At 40.9% G+C, this 18,662-nt stretch overlaps 4 protein-coding genes across 4 annotated transcripts; all 4 read right to left on the reverse strand.

Annotated features, from left to right (window-relative positions):
• Positions 1-215: 215 nt before the first annotated feature.
• Positions 216-3,156, reverse strand: rabl2 (RAB, member of RAS oncogene family-like 2). The gene is made up of 8 exons (XM_076088972.1): positions 2,473-3,156; positions 2,329-2,358; positions 2,046-2,125; positions 1,853-1,932; positions 1,419-1,530; positions 1,132-1,229; positions 806-889; positions 216-549 (listed from the first exon to the last, which is right to left on the reverse strand). Exons 1-8 carry the CDS (start codon positions 2,577-2,579, stop codon positions 469-471), a joined length of 672 nt encoding a protein of 223 aa, XP_075945087.1. The 5' UTR covers positions 2,580-3,156; the 3' UTR covers positions 216-468.
• Positions 3,157-3,330: 174 nt separating this feature from the next.
• Positions 3,331-5,688, reverse strand: cimap1b (ciliary microtubule associated protein 1B). Its single transcript, XM_076088971.1, has 6 exons — positions 5,522-5,688; positions 5,225-5,428; positions 4,947-5,048; positions 4,739-4,860; positions 4,507-4,647; positions 3,331-4,427 (listed from the first exon to the last, which is right to left on the reverse strand). Exons 1-6 carry the CDS (start codon positions 5,667-5,669, stop codon positions 4,335-4,337), a joined length of 810 nt encoding a protein of 269 aa, XP_075945086.1. The 5' UTR covers positions 5,670-5,688; the 3' UTR covers positions 3,331-4,334.
• Positions 5,689-6,862: 1,174 nt separating this feature from the next.
• Positions 6,863-11,603, reverse strand: LOC142947995 (protein tyrosine phosphatase domain-containing protein 1). The gene is made up of 12 exons (XM_076089872.1): positions 11,201-11,603; positions 11,026-11,106; positions 10,529-10,647; positions 10,266-10,403; positions 9,877-10,148; positions 9,483-9,785; positions 9,119-9,373; positions 8,915-9,031; positions 8,711-8,812; positions 8,532-8,612; positions 8,318-8,428; positions 6,863-8,222 (listed from the first exon to the last, which is right to left on the reverse strand). Exons 1-12 carry the CDS (start codon positions 11,380-11,382, stop codon positions 8,100-8,102), a joined length of 1,884 nt encoding a protein of 627 aa, XP_075945987.1. The 5' UTR covers positions 11,383-11,603; the 3' UTR covers positions 6,863-8,099.
• A 1,471-nt stretch (positions 11,604-13,074) lies between these two features.
• LOC142947412 (ADP-ribosylation factor 4-like) lies at positions 13,075-17,918 on the reverse strand. The gene is made up of 6 exons (XM_076088974.1): positions 17,727-17,918; positions 16,930-17,010; positions 16,682-16,791; positions 16,363-16,434; positions 14,521-14,646; positions 13,075-14,426 (listed from the first exon to the last, which is right to left on the reverse strand). Exons 1-6 carry the CDS (start codon positions 17,791-17,793, stop codon positions 14,340-14,342), a joined length of 543 nt encoding a protein of 180 aa, XP_075945089.1. The 5' UTR covers positions 17,794-17,918; the 3' UTR covers positions 13,075-14,339.
• Between the last annotated feature and the right edge of the window lie 744 nt (positions 17,919-18,662).

Here is an 18,662-nt window from a genome sequence, read left to right on the forward strand (position 1 = left end):
GCCAACAGATGCAGCTCCCCGCTGGCATTGCACACAACACTACGAACAAACATGGAGGACAGCAGCAAATACAGTTCATAATTACACGTTCTCTTTGATCTGCTTGAGATGCTTTTCAATGCTTCACATTCTTATTACAAAATAATACACGTTCAGCCTCATTGTGGGATTTTTATAGTTGATATTGTTAGAAGTATGAATGACGAGTCTAAAAGAGCAGCTAAATACACTTTATTAAAACAACACAATTCCTATTTATTCCACCAGGTTTATTTCCCTGCCTGCCAGAGTCATTGGGCAGAAGGAGGGCAGTGACTTAAAACCTGACTAAAAGTCTGCCAACCTCCAGTGGTATGAAAACCCATCACCAAAATGACATCAGGACAAACGATGTGGCTGTAGAGCATCGACGGGAGGATAACTTATCCATGAGACGACAAGAGGGTTTGGAGGACTTGTAAACATACGTCAGACCACCTCTGGATTCTCTGCTTTCAATGCGTCCTCATCTGCTTCTGAATTATCTTCCTTCTTCTCCAGGTCAAAGTTCTGTTTCATAAGTACAACAAATGACATCAACAGAGTAAAATAAGCACACGCGTTTTAAGTTGTATTAGAGTTTATGAAAAGGTTTTGAGTAAGCATCTGAGAAATTTCTTTTAAACAAAACGGTAGATTTTAAACCAATTATGGGATTTCTTAGGGCATGTTTTGTTCTTGTCGTAAACATCTTTTAGTCGGGGTTGTAAATGTAAATGATGAGCACGTCAGTGATCAGACTGTTTAGGTATTCAGATAGATGTACCTCTAATTCTTGCATCACTTCATCCATGAAGTCGCTGGGGTTTTGCTTGTAGTCCACTGCTCTCTTCATCATCTCTCTGAACATCTGTTGTGACAGTTACAGTCAGAACTATCAACATATATTCAAATGGTCTGGACAGTTAATGAGATACAGAATTATAGGGTGAATTTATTTGATTATTTGGTTTACAAAAGGAGCCTAGTCATTCTTGTTGTAATCTCATACATAGTCAAATGTAAAACTACTAATGAGTTGGAAATGCATGAAGAAATGAACTTGAGGATTAATGACATTAACGCTGCAGTAAAATAAGCACAAGTTCAAACCTTAACAACATTAGTCCCATCAGCCGCTGATACAAAGTAAAATGGGAGTCCTTGCTTCTTCCCAAAGTTGAAGCTTCTCTGTGTGACCTTCAAATCAGCTGCAATTACAAAAAAACAAATGTGTTCACGCCTCAAAATGTGGTCAATTAATCAAAAGGATAGAGCAGATAGACAATGTGTGCACAAAAAAACAACTAGTTTACTTGTCCTGAGGTAACATTAACGTTTAATACAATCGAAAGAGACGAACATTCATTGTTACGTGAAGTGTCAAGAGTCAAACTCACCATCAATTTTGTTGGCAACCACACAACAGGGTATCTCCGGTCTGTACTCTCTCAGCTCCTTATACCAGCTGGCCAGATTCTTATACGTGATCTTCCTTTGAACATCAAAAACCTAAGAGAAAGTAGAAAGGCTTACAAAAGAGTGACAGTGTGGCTTCCCCAGTTCAACTGGTGCTTTCCAGCAGTCATCCAACAAGTCCATAAAACCCCAAATATTACTTAAACCCTTCAAAGCCAAAGGAACAGGTTTAATATGCACTTGAGAGGTGGAACTTAACAAGAGTGCATTGTGACAGAAACAGTTGTTGAAGTAATCAATCTGAAATACTTTTCTGAAATACTTTTTAAAGTCACTTGTTGTTCCAACTCCCAGAAAGGGCAGGCTAGATGATTACTGGAAACGCACCCGTCTTGAAACCAAGAGTGTGTTTTACCATGATGCACGCATGTGCTTTGTGGTAGTACGAAGGATGCATGCTCTGGAATCTCTCCTGACCAGCGGTATCCCAGAAATCTGTGCATTAAAAACAAAAAACACATCCCTGCTGATTTAATCTTTACTGAGGTTTTCAACGGGGTAAATGCGTGTCCTGTGGTCACTGACGGCAGAACAAAAGCAATACATACCTACTGCTACAGTCTTGTTTCCTACAGTGGCTGTGTGTTTGTAGAGAGTCAAAGCGTAGGTCGACAACTGCTGGGGACGACTGTAGAAAGAGTTAAGGGTCTTAATCTCTCTGAACAAACGCTCTGCGTTGTTGGAGGCCATCTCGACCTTAAACGGGAGAGTAATGTGCTCACAATGGCTGTAATAATAACCATGGTAGGACGATATAGCTCATATACAAGTGAGAAAAATGATTGACACAGGTAAGTTTCATTTTAAATTTCTCCAGCTGCAAATGGATACTATTCGTCCATGAGAAACCTCTCCATCAGCCTAGGAGAGAGAGAGAAAGAGAGAGAGGCAACAATAATCAGGACAACACACACTCTACTGAGGAAGGCTACTGATATTACTAACTCAAAACAGTTTACTGCAGCTAATACTCACTTCGATTTACCGACTGCGCTGTCACCCAGACAGATGATCTTCACCTGTTCGTCTGAATCGTATTTTTTCTGGTCCAGTTCAGGGATGCTGCCAATGTCGCCAGCCATTTTAACGTCACTCTCTTTTTAAACTTTGTTCCGCTTTGATTGGGATGGTTGTATAAGCCAGCACTGATCAATGACGTTACCTGGAAACAATGATCTAAGCTCCGACAGGAGAGCTAGCATCCGACGGCTTCTGGCAACGGAAAGGAGCGTTAGCTAGGTTAGCTTCCCATCGGTTAGCTGAGGTGAACATGGTGTGGTTCGGCTCGAGACCGCTAATTTCATCGGTTCGTCTGTCCTCCTCACATCGACAAAACTGATGCTTCCTAAAGCTGAGAACGGTACAGACACGGTAACTGATTACATTTGTCTTTTTAAAAGTCTCTAATGATTACTGTTAACTTCACAATGCACCTCCATCGGCTGCTAATTACCGATCGGCTAACGTCGCAAACTGACGTCGCGTTGATAAGACTTTGTTAAACAATGGTACTTATCCAGATGCCGGAGTCTGTCTGTCTTGTGTACATTATGTTTTGTCTATCACAAGGAGAGGTTCGCTAGTAGATGCTCTACACTCATCAAGGCAAGCCAGATATTAAAAGCGTGCATGTTTCAAGACGCCTATGTCTGTTTTCGTTTCTATGCAACGGGGACGCCTGATGGACCACCTCGTCACGGTTTCTGCTGTCCTTACATGTGCCTGTCAAGAATGCTCTTCGATTCTCACAAATATGGTTAACTTTAGGTTAGTTGTTTTCTTTTTGTTGAATGAAACACAACAAAATGCCATGTCTGTTTTACCGTTAGGGAGGCCATTGGAGTACATCTCCCTTCTTCACCTATTTAAGGACGTAAAGTCCAAAGGTGTTTGGAAATTGCACGCTTTTCTTTCTTTTATGACCTTTTTTTAACAAATGTTTTTGCTGCTACTACTAGGCCCACTACGACTGCTATTACTACTACTACTACTGCTATTACTACTACTACTACTGCTATTACTAATACTACTACTTTTACTACTATTACTTTGACAGTAAAATCGTTTAGCTTCAGCTTTTCCTGCATTGTAATTCAGCTTTTAGCTTCTTTAGATAATGCATTTTAGTATTTTCAACAATGCTTTGCGATTGGTTTCATCTTTCATCACTCCAACGCATTTTCTGCAGGAAATGCTTTTTTTCTTCTTCTTTTTTTGTCATTTAAATGTTTATTCGTCCAAACACACCAACTCCATACACAGATACAAAAACTAGGCCTGTCAGACACCAAAACAAAACAAATAATAAATAACAATAGAAATAATTTAAAAAAACAGCAGAATGAATAATAAAAAATAAAAAAAACTTAAAGGCAGCTACAAGAAAGACTTGTAATGAATAAACGTGCCTCTTGCATCCCTTGGAGCCCAGGCTACATTCAATTTTACTTTTTTCTAGTTATGCTTCTAGTTATGCTTTTGGTGCCTTGTCCGATTACAAATGAAACTGCAGACATTTATAACAGTTACTTACTGAAAATTTTAATTATCAAATCAAAATAATCATCAGTTTTCTAACACAACAAGAAATAGATACCTTGAAAAAAAACATGGTCTAAGGGAATGGTCTGAAATACGTTACATACGTCAAATTTCAAATAAGGAATACTTTGTGTTCATACCCTGAAAAGTGACAAGTACTGATACAAAATGGCCTTTAGGCATTGCAATAAAATCAGATTTCATTAAACCTGCACAGTTTGCTTTTTGTTCTTTATTGTGCTTTTATTTTTTTTTTACTTAATGCTGTGGGAATTTCCAAGATGTCATACTTGACATTATTCAGGCACCTCTACAATTAGGGGTACAATGAATTCCGAGTGACGCAGTCCAAAAGAGAAGCTTGGAGCTTTGGCTCTTGTGGAGGTTACCTGGGCAGAGAATAATGTCAGTGAAGGAACAAAATACAAAAATATTTGGGGCCTGATGATCAAAATAAATGTTTCTTACCCCCTCAGGATTGTATGCACCAGGTCCTGGTTTCTTTGTGTTTTCACCAGGTGGGAAGTTGCGTCCTGTCATGCTAAAACGGGGAGGCTTTTGTCCGTAAATACGAGGGTCAACAACTTTGTAGGCAGCAGGGCCAGGAGTCTGGATGGGGAACAAAAATGTATTGAGAACAAGTAAATCACAAGGTTTCTAGATGGGGTTTTTTTTTAACGGCCGTTTGACATTCACATACCTTCTTCAGGTCCTCATAGAAGGTTCCAATTTTGCTGCGGCCACGGAATGAGAAGGTGGGAGCTGCAGGTGTCAACACAGTGTTGAGCCCCAGCACTGGGGGCAGAGAGTAGGAGGCTGGACCTGCAGTTTGAGCGACAAGCAAAGTTTATATTGTATGCGCCATGGAACTTTGTAACCCACAGCTGACACCAAATACAACATCTTACCTGGTGTTTGGATTTTGCTGACGTCTTTGCTCCTCCCAGTCAGAGAATAAGCAGGAGCAGAGTGGAAGCGCAACGTTTCTGAATGCTCTGGGGAGTATCTTCCTGAAACACCAAAGAAAGTTATATGAAAACACTGCTTACAGGTAAATTCCAAATGATAATAGTGTGCGTCACGATGAAAGCGGCATATTGTCAGCGTTCAGTGAATAGTCTCAGATTTGAGCTCAGCAGTACTCCATTTTCATATTCACAAAATCTGTGTAATTGTAATTGCTGACCTGGTCCAGGGACCTGGAACTTTTCTAGCTCCTTTTGACGGCTGTGGAGTGAAAACGCAGGAGTGCCATCTCGGCCCAGTCTGGTGATGTTGGAAGGGATGAGGTATTTTGGTCCAGGGCCCTCTGAATCATACCTGCGTTCACGACGTGTCCCAAAGCTGAATATTGGTGCTTTGTGTTTAGTAGGGTCATGGTTAGAAAAACCTTTACGGAGGAAAAAAAGACAAATAATGTCAGTTTTAAAAATTAATAATTGTGTCGGTGGTGAATACGGCTTACTGGTGATTTATGCCATACCTACGAGTCCAGGCAGTGCATACTTGGGTCCTGGATTACCATAGAGGGCAGCTATGGGCCCTCTTGGCTTGTGGGGCCTCCAGGTCCCAACCCAGTTTATAGCGCTTGCCATTATCCTGAGAGAAAGATGGATTGTGACCGACAGCATGTTGATGAATTAGCTTTTAAGTTATCAAGAAAAACAACAATGTTTCCCTTACTCAGGGTGTCTTTAAATTGGATGTGTAGCTCTCTTTAGAATTAGTAAGTAAGTAAGATATATTTATATAGCGCTTTTCACAGACTAAAGTCACAAAGTGCAGGAGCGGTATTTCAAACATAAATAACACAATGTGACCATACAAGGGCCAATAATTTACAAGGACAGATTGTAAAACATGAAATGTATTTAAGAAGGCACAATAAACAGAAAATACACAATTATAACATAGATTAAAAGCAGGCCCAGAGCATAAATTTGACCCAAACGCCAGTATAAACAGGTACCGTATGTCTTGGGACAGACAGATAATTTAACACGTTTGAATAAGGGTCTGTCTGATGCTTAGGGTTCTTTAGAGTCCACTCTTAACTTGGTAAATATTTATTTAGATTATTTGCTGCAAATAATTGGGACTATTTGCAACACGCTCTTAAAGAGTGGGTATTGTGGCAAAGATTTTGATGGCATGCTGTTAAAGCCTGGAGTTACTAATGGAAGTGCAACATTTAAACATTCAATAATCATTAAAACCATTAAGTGAAAAACATATACACATCTAAGGTATATATTCAGTTTAGTAACAATAATGTGTCTTCTGTTTCTGTGGTTGATTATTTCCCATACTTGTCACAGGCAATTAGCGTTAAATCATGAATAATTCTATTAGTGGCTTCTGAAACTACAAGTAACATTACACAGCAGTGAAAATGACTGCAGTAGTCCACTGTCACTTAGTTAAATACATTTTAGGCAAAGTACATGGAATAGATGCCTACTGTATACTAGTCGTTTGTGGGTAAACATTAAACACCAAAACCAGTGAACACATCATACACCCAGAGTATTCCGTAACAAAACCACAAGATGTCTACCAAATGCATAAAAATTGACATGCTTTCAATTTAGTTCAGTTACTGACTTTAAATGAATAAATTCATTATTTTACCTTATTTATCCTGATCCTGCTGCGAGTGCCACTCACTCTCTCTCTCTGGAATTCGGCATGAGCATTGAACCAAAACACTGCTGTCAACTTCACTATGACAACTTACCATGGAGACAACTTTCTGACAGTGTCAACAGCAATTCCGAATATGTTTCTTATTGAAAACGCAGCATGCTGCAGATGGTGTAAATGATTTATTAGGCATGAAAGTCTGAAACAGGCCAAAGAATCACACTGTGGATTTTACCTGCTAGTATACGAGGGTACGGTAGCTTACATACTATTTAAGGTAGCCGACAGTAAACATTGCATCAGTGTCACTATTGAATTCTAATGGGGGGGGGGGGGGCTTTACTTCAAGTTGAAGTACCAGCAAAATATTCAGGACTGGTGTCATAAGTAAATTAGGATTAGGGTCCCACACTCTCTTAGGTGCACCCAGCGGACTTAAAGTAGATCAATCTTCTTTATCCACTGACTTTGTACCAATTGTTCATAATTGGCAATGGATGCTGGAAAGGGATAGGGATGTAAACTCAAAAACCTATCTTCTTCCTATGTTCCTTATGTTGTTATTGGCATATTTTTGCAAATTTTTTGCGCCACTCAGCGGCTTTAATTGGATGATATCAGTAAGATTTGGGGACTGGGGCACCAGAAGCTAAATCTTGCCATGGCCTCCAAAAAGACTAGTAGCCGTCCTAATCTGCCTTTTTCACAGCAGACATTTTAACTGGTCATAGTAGGAAAAGCACAGGAGCCCAAAGGTGTTGCTAATAACATTAACCATGGCTCTGTTTCTATTCAAGTGTCCCAGGAAGCCATGACAATGTAACAGTGAGCATGCACAATGCCAGGACCCTGAATCTAAAGAATAAATATCTAAACTGCATTTAAAGCAAATAGTAAAGAGTACTCATGGCATTTAAGTGTTATTGTGTGCCTAACAACAATGGAGTTCTGAATGGTTATTATAGTTCTTAGTCCGCATAACAAACCCTCATAGCTTAATCATATAGCTATCAAAACCTATTCTGGCACCTTACCAAGAGCCTAGATCCATCAGAGAAAAGCTGCCATTAACTGATAGCTGCATTTGGCCAAGAGGGCCTCTCTGCCGTGTGCAGCTGCCAGAGGAAGCAGGGTAGACGTCAGGAGGGACGGCAGTGAGTAAGCCAGGTGAGTTCCCTCTACCACCAGCTTAAACAGATCACCGGGTATCCCGTCAGGTGGTTAAAACCCCGACAGGCTTGGTGACCCTGACCCTTTAAACGGAGAGCTGGTTTATTTTATAGTCCTGTATCGAGGCTTAACTCCCGGACCTAACACTATAAATGTAAAACAAAATTGCCCACAATCAGGTGCCAAAGATGAAATAACTTTTTAAATAAAACTGCTCTGTTAGTTTTTGTTATTTAGATATAGACTCTTCAAAGTGTAGCATTGGTGCTGCAGGCCCTCCTGATGTACGTGCAGATGTGAAAGGTTTCTCTCAAACTCGCCTTCAGGACCTTAATCAAGGTTGCAAGGCTTCCCATTTCCTCCTGGGGGTGCTGTTGATAAAAAAAAAGGCTAATTATTATTTCTAATGGAACCACACACACACACACACACACGTTAACATACTTTAATTCCACATGTGTCTTACCCTTGTAAGTGCTCGCCCCAATCGTTGCAGCACTGCATCCTCTCTGTGTGGACACAAGCTGGTCACTGTGCTCACACAGCTCAGTAGACAAGAGATGGTGTGTCTTTGTGACTGTAATGATGTAATATTGAAAATAACTTTTTAAATCTTCGCCAAAGAGGTTAAGACTTTTTAAGAAGAATACTCAAGAGTCAAATGATTATTCCTTCTTCACCTTCTTGAGCACACTGAGAGACGTCCTGTTGTTTGCTCCACAACTCAAACGCTCTACATCCTCTGCACTCAGAACAGGCTCCTGGATGAGGGTGGAAGAAACACAGACAGGACTGAGAGAAAGCACGGGAAGTGAAAACAAAAAAATCAAAACTTCAAGGTGTATTTTTTGCCACTGACCCTCAACTTGTCCAGCCAGGTCCACAACAGACAACTGAGGACCTGAGGATCTGATTCGGTGACCAGCAGAGCCCAGCCACAGTCACTGCTGTTCAGTTCCTCCTGTTTAAAAGGCGAGTAACAGTATTAAGTCGGTGGTTTTAGAGCTCAAAATCAAAGTGACATGTTCTGATGTAAACTCAGGTTTGCACCAGTGTTTTTCACCTGCAGCAGAGCCGATCTTTGCAGTATGGTTTCTCCTCGAGGACCATGGTCTGCCATTGCCTTAGCAACAGCACGGGCGACTGAGGTTGGGCCAGGATAATGTGGATTTCTGCCAAACTTTATATTACATCAATCAGTTTTAAAGCATTTATATCAAAGCTTTATTTGTTAGCTACATTTTCTGATATTAAGAATCACAGTTACCTCACTGTTAGAGCTGTATTTGGGAAGTGCCTTTTTCGCTGGGCACCTTGACCTCTTAGCACAGTTATTGTTTGTTGTCATGCTAGATATGGGGATGTTGAGTGTATGAGATGCCCTTTTGGTGGTCTGGTGGCCTGGTGAAAGTGGGGCAAGCATTGGACTACCGGGTCTCAGATCAGGTCGTATCAAATTCTGTACACACCACTGCCTCTCATTTCCAAGTGCTGGGGTGCAGTATGGACTCAACTCCAGATCCTTCAGGACAAAATGCAACAAAGTGAGAAACGCCTCAATGACCAGTTTGATTTTACAGCAGACATTCAGAAACTGTATGTAATTGTAGATAAATAATGTGAAATTGGACCTCAATTACTGCGATCTTGCTGAGGTCAGAGTCACTGTAGCTGCGTTTGTCCAACAGCACCTCTCTCTTCCTCTCCAAGAATCCCAGTGGCTCGTCCCAGGAGGACACCGACCCTGAGCTCAGCCACGCCCCCCTGTGACCCTCCCTCAGTAAGGGCAAGTACTGTTTGGACACCAGGGTCTCCCTCACAGTCCTGTTCAAGGTCCTCAGTACTGACCTCTTCTCTAGCTCAGCCTGGATCTCTGGAGGAGCAGGGAGCCCCAGGGCTAAGCAGGACAGATGCACACACAGGAGATACACCACCTAATGGGAGGACAGACATGAGAAGGAGGTTAACTGTTTACAGGTATGTTGATGACAAAGGATTAATGTAATATAATGATAAGGTCCGGACCTTGGGTGTATGTCTGAGGGTGCGTGCCTCCTGGCCATGCAGCATTATTGCCTGTCGGTTTAGGTAATGCTGCAGGGTGAAAGGGGCTCCATGCCGCATGCTGAGGTCTGGGTACTGGACCAGCTGTGTGCCAAGCAGGCGAGCAAAGTCAAACACCTGGCTGAGCTGCGCCCGGGTTTGGATAGAGCATGGCCTTTTAATCCTTACGTAGTGCACGGCCTCACTCGGGCTGATGCGCAGGGTGTAAATCAGGTAACAGGCTATGAGGACACCTGTTGAACAGCAAGAACACATGAGCAAACACACTACATATTCATAAGTGCATTACATGTGCACAAGCTGACACACACAGTTTATATGAACAGTAGATACAGTACTTGTATGCCTACCTGTCCTGCCCAGGCCTGCGTGGCAGTGCACAGCCACCCTTCCTTCCCTCACTGCAAAGGCCAAAACCTTCACCCCATCGATAATACCGACGAGGGAGGACACACCGAAATCTTGCATCCCGAAGTTGTAAAAGTAAACTGCAAATATACCGATATGTGAATAAACCACAGCTGAACGTTAACTGTTTCTGCTTATTTACATTTCCCACGTTGTTGAGTGGTGCAGTCTTCCATGTGGTGTATTTACTGTATCAAGATCTCACTGTCATTGTCCATGAAGATCTGTGGAGAGTATGTGAAACCACTTCCAGGCTCTAGGGGGGGTCCACAGTGAGCATGCTCTCCAGGGAGCTGCATGTTGATGATTGATCTGATGTTCAACCTGGGAAAAAGTGATAAATGATGGTTGACACTAGTGCTGTGTTTATGTATCAAAAATAATATTTATTGTTATAATAAATTACTTATACGTCCACAATGGCATTTTATTTTTTTTGTCTAATTAAAAAGCAATGTCACATGTCTTATCCACATTTTACCCCATTTTATTTTCTAAACATATTGTATTTCTCATCTAGATCCATTTTACCCAATTTTATATTGAACTAATTACCTGTATGTGCACAAGGGGTGGTACAATGATAATGTTCCCACCTTTTAAGCTCATAATTCCTACAGCTCCTCATGTATCATGCGTATCCACACACTGCACAGGCACACAGGAGAACAACACAAACATTGCAGGAATGATAGTGATTACCTTTGAAATTGTTCAATGATGTTGTACTTCTCTATTAGATTATTGGATGGTCGTGCCATGGCAATAATGTCATCTGTCAGCCTCCAATAGGAAGAAGTTGATCATTAGTAAATTGTCACGTACTGTTTTTGATACGGCACCTGACACGGCAACATCTATGAGACTGCAGTCTCACCAGGAGGAGAAAAGGCCTCGAATGGCCTGTTGGTTTAATTTCCAACACTCTGGTCCTTCGTAGCGGCAGTCTATTCCTCCACAGGCCAGCAGACAGAGGAGCTTTGGTGGGATAGCCTTCACTAGGTTCTCCCTGGCCTGGGAGTAGGAAGGCTGTGGTACTGGTATCAAGGCCGGCAGCATCCTGCACCGAGAGAAAAGCCCAAGATCAGCCTGAGACGTCACACGGTAGATGTGCAGGACTCTGCCCAAACTGGGCCAACCTCATGTTACCTTCTTGTCACACTGTATGTGAGCTTTTGACAAACACACGGCTTCTTAAACTGACAATTTTTGTAGCTTTGCGCTGTTGCTTTTTTCCAGTAATGTAGCAGAGTGTAAAAGTCTCAATACTAAAGTTGTTACCAAAGAAATTTGCCGGAAAGAATATCAAAAATAGCAACATATTCAAAATACAATGATTATATAATATTCTATAAAATACGATCAATAAAATGTGAAACTTACCCTTTTGATTATGTTGGACAGTGAAGCTGTAAATCCCATTTAATGTGTTGCCGGCTTTAAGAGTGCAGGAAACTGAAAACTGTAGAACACACGTGCTCCTCTATGCTGACCCACAGAGATACACACACTGCACTGACCCAGCTCCACTAAGCCTGATTAGCTGTCATAAATACATTAGGAGAGACATTCACACATGATAGAAAGCCAATTATATAATGCTTATACCTTCACCTATTAACACTGTATGAAGGTTCTAATTACCAGGCACCAGCTAAAGCTTCAGACATGATTTTACTTAGATTGTGATAGAAAATAAGAATTGTTGGTCTCACTACTGTTAACAAGCACCGATAGGATTCTCCTTTACTTTGAAAGAACAACTTTATGTTCATTTACCGTCCAAACACACCAGCACTCACTTCACCTTCACCACTTACCAACTATCTGAACCGATTTGAACATATTGTGGATGAAAGGGTATTTCAAAACTTGACTTCCTTAAATACACGAAGCGTAAATAAACAGGTCTTCATTTTAAGGACCAAGCATGAGGCACAGAAAGGCCTCTCCCACGCATAACATATGGTTTGTTACTGTAGTGTACTTTTGTATTATTCAAACATGTAGAAATAAACTCTATACTCTGTAAATGTTTCTGATTATCTGCATATGTGTATGGGCTTGGTTCTTATTTTGAAACTGACATTTGTTTCAAAATTTCCTCTGAGTTTCCACAGACCCCAACATAATTCAAAGAAGTAGAATTAAAAGGCATCTTTTATAGTGTTGTTTGCTTCCACTTCCACTTTAATTTACATGCAAACTGCCACAAAAAGACTCATTTAGTAAACAACCATTTACTGACCGCAACATGTGAAAATACACAGAATCATATGGATTAACATGCTGGCATGTTCTCTCCCAGGTATCAACAAAGATCACCTGCAGGTCAGGCAGGGTGGTTTACACCTGTAAGAGAGCCGCATGACGGCTTATTTACACCCACGACTCTTTAGTTCTTATGCAAAATGATTTTGCTTGCCTCGGGTTCTTTCCTATATGCAGAAGCATAGGTTTTAGGAAGTGCAGTGGTTTGAAAGTGAGTTATATTTAACCAAAGACAGGCCAGGAGCTAGAGCTGTGTCTTAGGTCACAGACCTCAACACCGTTTACACTTCCTCCTATCAGGCACAGTTCGTGATAGAAGATGACAGTTGAGGTTTTTCTTCGTCAGCGATTAAGAAACAGATTTGACCTTCCATTAATACAGTAATCAAAATGCTTTTATAGTCCATTTTGAATGAGTAAAAGCTTCAAGTCCAGATAAAAGTGCCTGTCCTCATCAATGAGTGGAGTCCAAAACGCAAATTTGTTTTAACGCTGTCTTTATTTAGAGCTTTTTTTTTTTTTGTAAAATAATTTTTGGGAATCATTTTAAGAGTGGCAGCTCCAGCATCTGCAAGCATGGGTTGGAATGTATACACAAAAATAAACTAATGGGGCAGGTATGCTTTAGTTTCCAGTATTTGCCTTCAGACAGTACAACAAACTCAAACAACAAAAGAACATGCTACTTTACTGCGTCGCACTGACATTGGCCATGTGTCAACACTGAAAAGGCGCTTCCTTCCTCCTTTCAGGGAAACAAGATGTTCTGTTAGTGTGTCAGTAGAAATGAAAAATCTAATTAAATCCCATTTTCATGCATGGGGGCTATATATAACAACAAAAAAGGCTAGAAGGATGTAAACAGTATGAAATCCTGGTTGATAGTTAAGTTGTAAAGAAGCAATGTACATTCACACTAGCGTGGTTCTGCTGCACCTCAGCTTACACTGCAGAACAAAAGGAAGCGTCTTTCAAAAAACAAACAAGTCACTTAAGCACCTAATGAGTGAGCATAGCCTCAGAATGAGATATGAAAAGGATTAGTCAGATTTGTGTTAAGCGGGACCAGAAGGCACAATATTCCCTTTGGATCCATTTACTGGGAGGCCATGTGGTTCCACACAACTATTTATCTGGAAAAAAAATCAATGCAATCCTCGTCCATCTCATTCTACGGGCTACAGGCCTTTACAGAAATGAGTTGGCATGAGACAGAGCAGGGAAGAGCAAAGGGTGAGATAAGCAGGAGGAGTTGTAGAGATGACGTCCCTCACCAAAGCTCTAGTTATGTTATCCCCCAAGGTTCAGCTCAATAATGGCTATAAGTCAAACAAGTATACAAGTGGTCAATTACTGCAAATTCTGCCTAGACAGCAGCAGAGGTGAAAAAAAAAAAAAAAAAAAAAAACTTCAATCACTTCATTTATTATTTGTTTTCATAAAATTTCCCCTAAACGGCCATTTGCTCATCAGGCAACTGGATGTGGAATTACAAATTGTTGCCATGTAAGAGTTGTGGAACAGAAGGAGAAAACAGACTATATCAACAGAGAATAAGGTAATGCTAATGATAAGAAAAGAAAAAAACAAAAACATGTGATATTAAAATTCCCCAAAGACGATTATATATTGTCCACCAGCCTTGTCCTCTTTGTGAACATTGGTTCTGGAAGAGCAAATGTTTCTGGATTGAATGTCTGTGCCTCCTGTCGAGCCTCATCTCTCTCAGTTAGGCCGAGCCTTCTTTAGGTCTTTAACAACTCTTTGGATAGCCAGTCAAGTCCCTCATACAGCCCAGTGCCCTGGGTTGCGCAGGTTGACTGAATGTGCCACTGTGGGGTAAGAGATTATACCAGTTAAGATATGAGAAAGATAAGAAAGCAACTCTCAGATTAATCTTACTGCATGTTTAGTCAGATTACTTACATTTTTGTGGTGGAGGGTCTGTAGGCCAAGCTTGTCTGAGAGTTCGCTGACTGATAAGGCATTGGGAAGGTCCTGTTTGTTAGCAAACACCAGCACAATAGCGTCTTTCAACTCATCCTCAGTCAACTAGAGGGGCAGAAACAGATTTCAACATCAGCTCGAAGATTTCAGAAACAGATTCAAGAGTGATTATATTCACAACATGCATTGACAGTGAGATGATATTATAGGTCTGTCGTGAATACGTAGGAAGTCTAAAATCATTAGAATTACTCAAGGCAGTATAGATACAGTACTGTATACCAATGTAGTCAGAGTACATGCTTCAGAAATGCAAACGATGGACTAAATGCACAACAATAAGACGTGGTTCATATCCCTCAGCAATAATGCAAAAATAAGCAGTTTTGGGGGGGGTCCGTTGGTAGGGGTTCCACCTTAGCTGCAGCTTTTTTTTTGCTGAGGAAGGTTCCTAACTGAGTGAATTGACCCAGAAGTCTCTCAGTGGCAACCATGATGAGAGCTGGTCGAATTCTTGGAACGCTAACAAAATTTACGTCAATGCTTCCTTTCCTATCTCCTTAAGCAGAGGGTACTCTGGATCATCCTTTACAAAAGTAAAGGAGATCGTAGTGTCATTTAGGAGTAACATTTAAACCGATGCACGATTTTTCTTTTTTTACAGGGTTATCTCAGTTTATCGAGCCGGCACGAAACACCGTAAGAACGCGTCGGGGGAATGTCGAAGATGTGCTTTTAGTAGTCCATCTTTGGGGCAGACCCACGTCAATAACATCCACCGCCGCAGAATTATTTAGCCTAATGTACGTGCAGTCTGATTCTCTTAGTACCACGGTTGTCTTTTCCTGAGACCATATCAATTTAATTATCCTTCACATCTTTCCTTGACCTCATGACGTTTCTCGTGGAGATCCAGGAACAGTGGGAAGTGTACGACAGTGTTTTTGACTCGTCGACCGCAGCCCACTTCTTCACAATGTCCCCGTTTGAGTCTAGCCTTTTAAACACCTATTGCAATGAACGGGTTACGTCAGGAACACTGAGGAAGCACAAAGCAATTATAATATGAGGATTAAGGCTATTGGGCACTTCCACCATTGATGTGCTCGGAAGAAGTTAACATTGTTACCTAATGATGTCAAAATCCATGGGCTAGCCATGCAACATGCACATCAACAGATCCTGCTAATTTCCCAAAGGGATGAACAAATACAGGTTTTAGTTTGATGAAATATCTTAGTCAACAAACCTTTTTTTCCCCCACGACTAAGACAAGACGATGAAGGGACAGCACCAGCGTCATTAACCATTATCTGTGACTATGTCAACATGCAATATCTTTGAAGGACTAAAACGCCTTGGTAGCCAAATCCTTACTGCGCAAGCCACTTAAGATCAAACTGCAGAACTTTGGTTGCATATGACAGCAGCCTCTCTCTCCCCCATTTCCACCACTAAACTCTTAATCTGTCCAATAAAGGGAATAAAAAAGACCAACTTAACCAGAACCTTTTACTTTTCTTCTCCGTTACTCCGTCTCAACCACACGCTGCGGCCCTCAGTCCCTCAGATCTGACAATTGTTCCAATACATTGCAAGAGGTTTGCGGTTTGAGTCTAGTTCGGTGGTTGATTAATACATATTCTGCATGTTGAGCGGTGCAAACTAAAATTTGATTAAAATAAGACTTTTCATCAACTAAACTACGAAGGATAAAAATGACTGAAACGTGACTAAACCTAATACATGTTCTTTTATTTAAAGATGAAAACCAAGACTGAATCTGAAATCGCTTCTAAACTGAACATAATACAAACCTACCATCTTCTTGAGCTCGTCTGAAGATTCTTCCACTCTTTCTCTGTCATTGCTGTCCACCACAAAGATGAGGCCCTAGACGAAACATTAACGGTGTTAGTTTTCCTTTTCTTAAACTAAGATGCTGAGAAATTGCCAATAACTGAATATGACTGGTTGGGAGAAAATAAGTATTTGTGAAGCTTCAGCATTATACTTTGACATGAATACTGGTCGATTACAGAACTTCACCGACACTGCATTTTACTATATCAAACATGGGCGTAGCTTTGCATTATGAAAGCGGAGTCGTCCCACGGCACCGGGGCAGTCACATCCATACCTGCGTGTTCTGGAAGTAATGTCTCCAGAGGGGTCTGATCTTGTCCTGGCCACCCACATCCCACACAGTGAAGTTGATATTTTTATATTCTACCGTCTCCACATTGAAACCTTTACACGGGAAAGAGAGTAGACCGATCCTTATCGCATTGCACACAAAGTTAAATGAGTCAAACATGTTGAGGTACACATTAGACGATCAAAAGGACTTTAAGTGATCTTATAAATCAGTGTTAGTGTGTCTCTTACCAATGGTTGGGATGGTGGTCACGATTTCACCAAGCTTCAATTTGTACAAGATAGTTGTTTTCCCGGCAGCATCCAGCCCAACTAAAGTGGAAAAGTTGGATTAAAATCAACATTTTATTAATTACATTAACTTCATCGAGAACATAGGACTCCCTAACTATCCGGAAACAGGATTTAAGATTAGCACACAATGACACTTCCATCACAAGGAGCTAGTCAGCGCTAACGTTACCCAATAACAAGTTACACAAAGCAGAGAACAGAAAACGCCAACAAGTTACCAATAACAATTTAGGTTAACAAATAACATTTCTTTATATGTGTTAAATAAATCATCAATAAACAACTTCTAATCCCAACTAAACAAAACGTGAAGTTAGGAAGTGTTAATAGACCCACTTGGCAATTGCGGCCAAACTATCTTTTATTAAAAAGCTATTCAAATGTAAAAGAATAAATAATAATTCGTTATATTTAAGCCGTTTTCAGGAAGAAGTTGTCGTTTGCAGACTCATTGCCAAACTTCTTTAGAAACACCCGAAATGCAGCTAACGTTATGAGCTAACTTAGCGCTAGCTGGGAAAGCTAACGTTAGTTATATCACACATACACTCTACAACTGTAATACTCATATGGTTGTACATTTAGTTTTCATTCCGCTGCTGCCCCACTGCTGTACTTTGACAGTTTGATAGCCGCGCTGCCATTGAAAGCACATCAAGACCGAGCTAGCTAACTACTTATCGAGCTACTATCTAGTGTGTGGCTAGTTAGTTAGCCGCACAGCCTTCACTCACCCATCAAAATCCTCATTTGTTTTTTGCCAAAAAACTTATCAAAGATCGACGACATGGTGAGCCCCATAGCTGCTCGATGATGTCTGACTATACTGTAAGAAAGAAGCACTGATATTAGCCACAGCAACACCGACGTGTGCTAGTTGTACACTGATTCGGTTATAGGACACTGCCGAGTGCCACGTCCGGGGCCAACGTGGAATCTACGACGTCACCAGTTTGAATCAACTTTATCAACACACACATCGCAAGACATCGTCTGTAAACATTAACTTTTTGAGTGCACCGTGTTGTCTTTTTAATACACATACAAGCTGTTCTTTGTATTCAATACACCCCGCGCCATCACTGTGTAGTCCGTATTTAACACGGAGGAAATGACTTGGAAGTTTTTTTCAATGCTGAAAACTTGTTTTTCATCACGCTGTAAAATGCAGGACTGTTTCGTGCTACTAGATGTCTCTGTATCACAGATGTTTATCCTGAATCGAGTAACATGCTTCACTGCACTCCACAGTTCACAACACTGTCTCTCATAAACAGGGGGGGGGGGGTTATGAGAGACAGTGTGTGTGTGTCTAGAGCTGCTTGTTATTAATGCAATACATTACAGAGAAATTGTCATGACAGTTGATGGTAAACATTTGGCACAGAAGCAGAGAAAATAAGGACATCTAGTGTCTACAACTGTTATTTTGGAAGGAAATTGAAGCATCTAACAACGAAGGTCCAAATAGTACGGGGGTATTCTGCTTCATAGTTTTAATTTCTTGAAAGACTGGTAGCAAAACAAAGGAAATTCCCATTGCACCTAGGGGTTTCGATTTAAAAGTGTTAAGCACACACTCAAAGCAGGTGGAGTCAACACAGCAGCACATGACAAGGTATGCACTTATAGAGGTGTGCTTTGACAAGAAGTCATATTTTCACAAAGGC

This window comes from Anarhichas minor, unplaced genomic scaffold (assembly GCF_050575085.1).
Source record: "Anarhichas minor isolate MPS153535 unplaced genomic scaffold, ASM5057508v1 ptg000011l, whole genome shotgun sequence".
Lineage (NCBI taxonomy): Eukaryota > Metazoa > Chordata > Actinopteri > Perciformes > Anarhichadidae > Anarhichas > Anarhichas minor.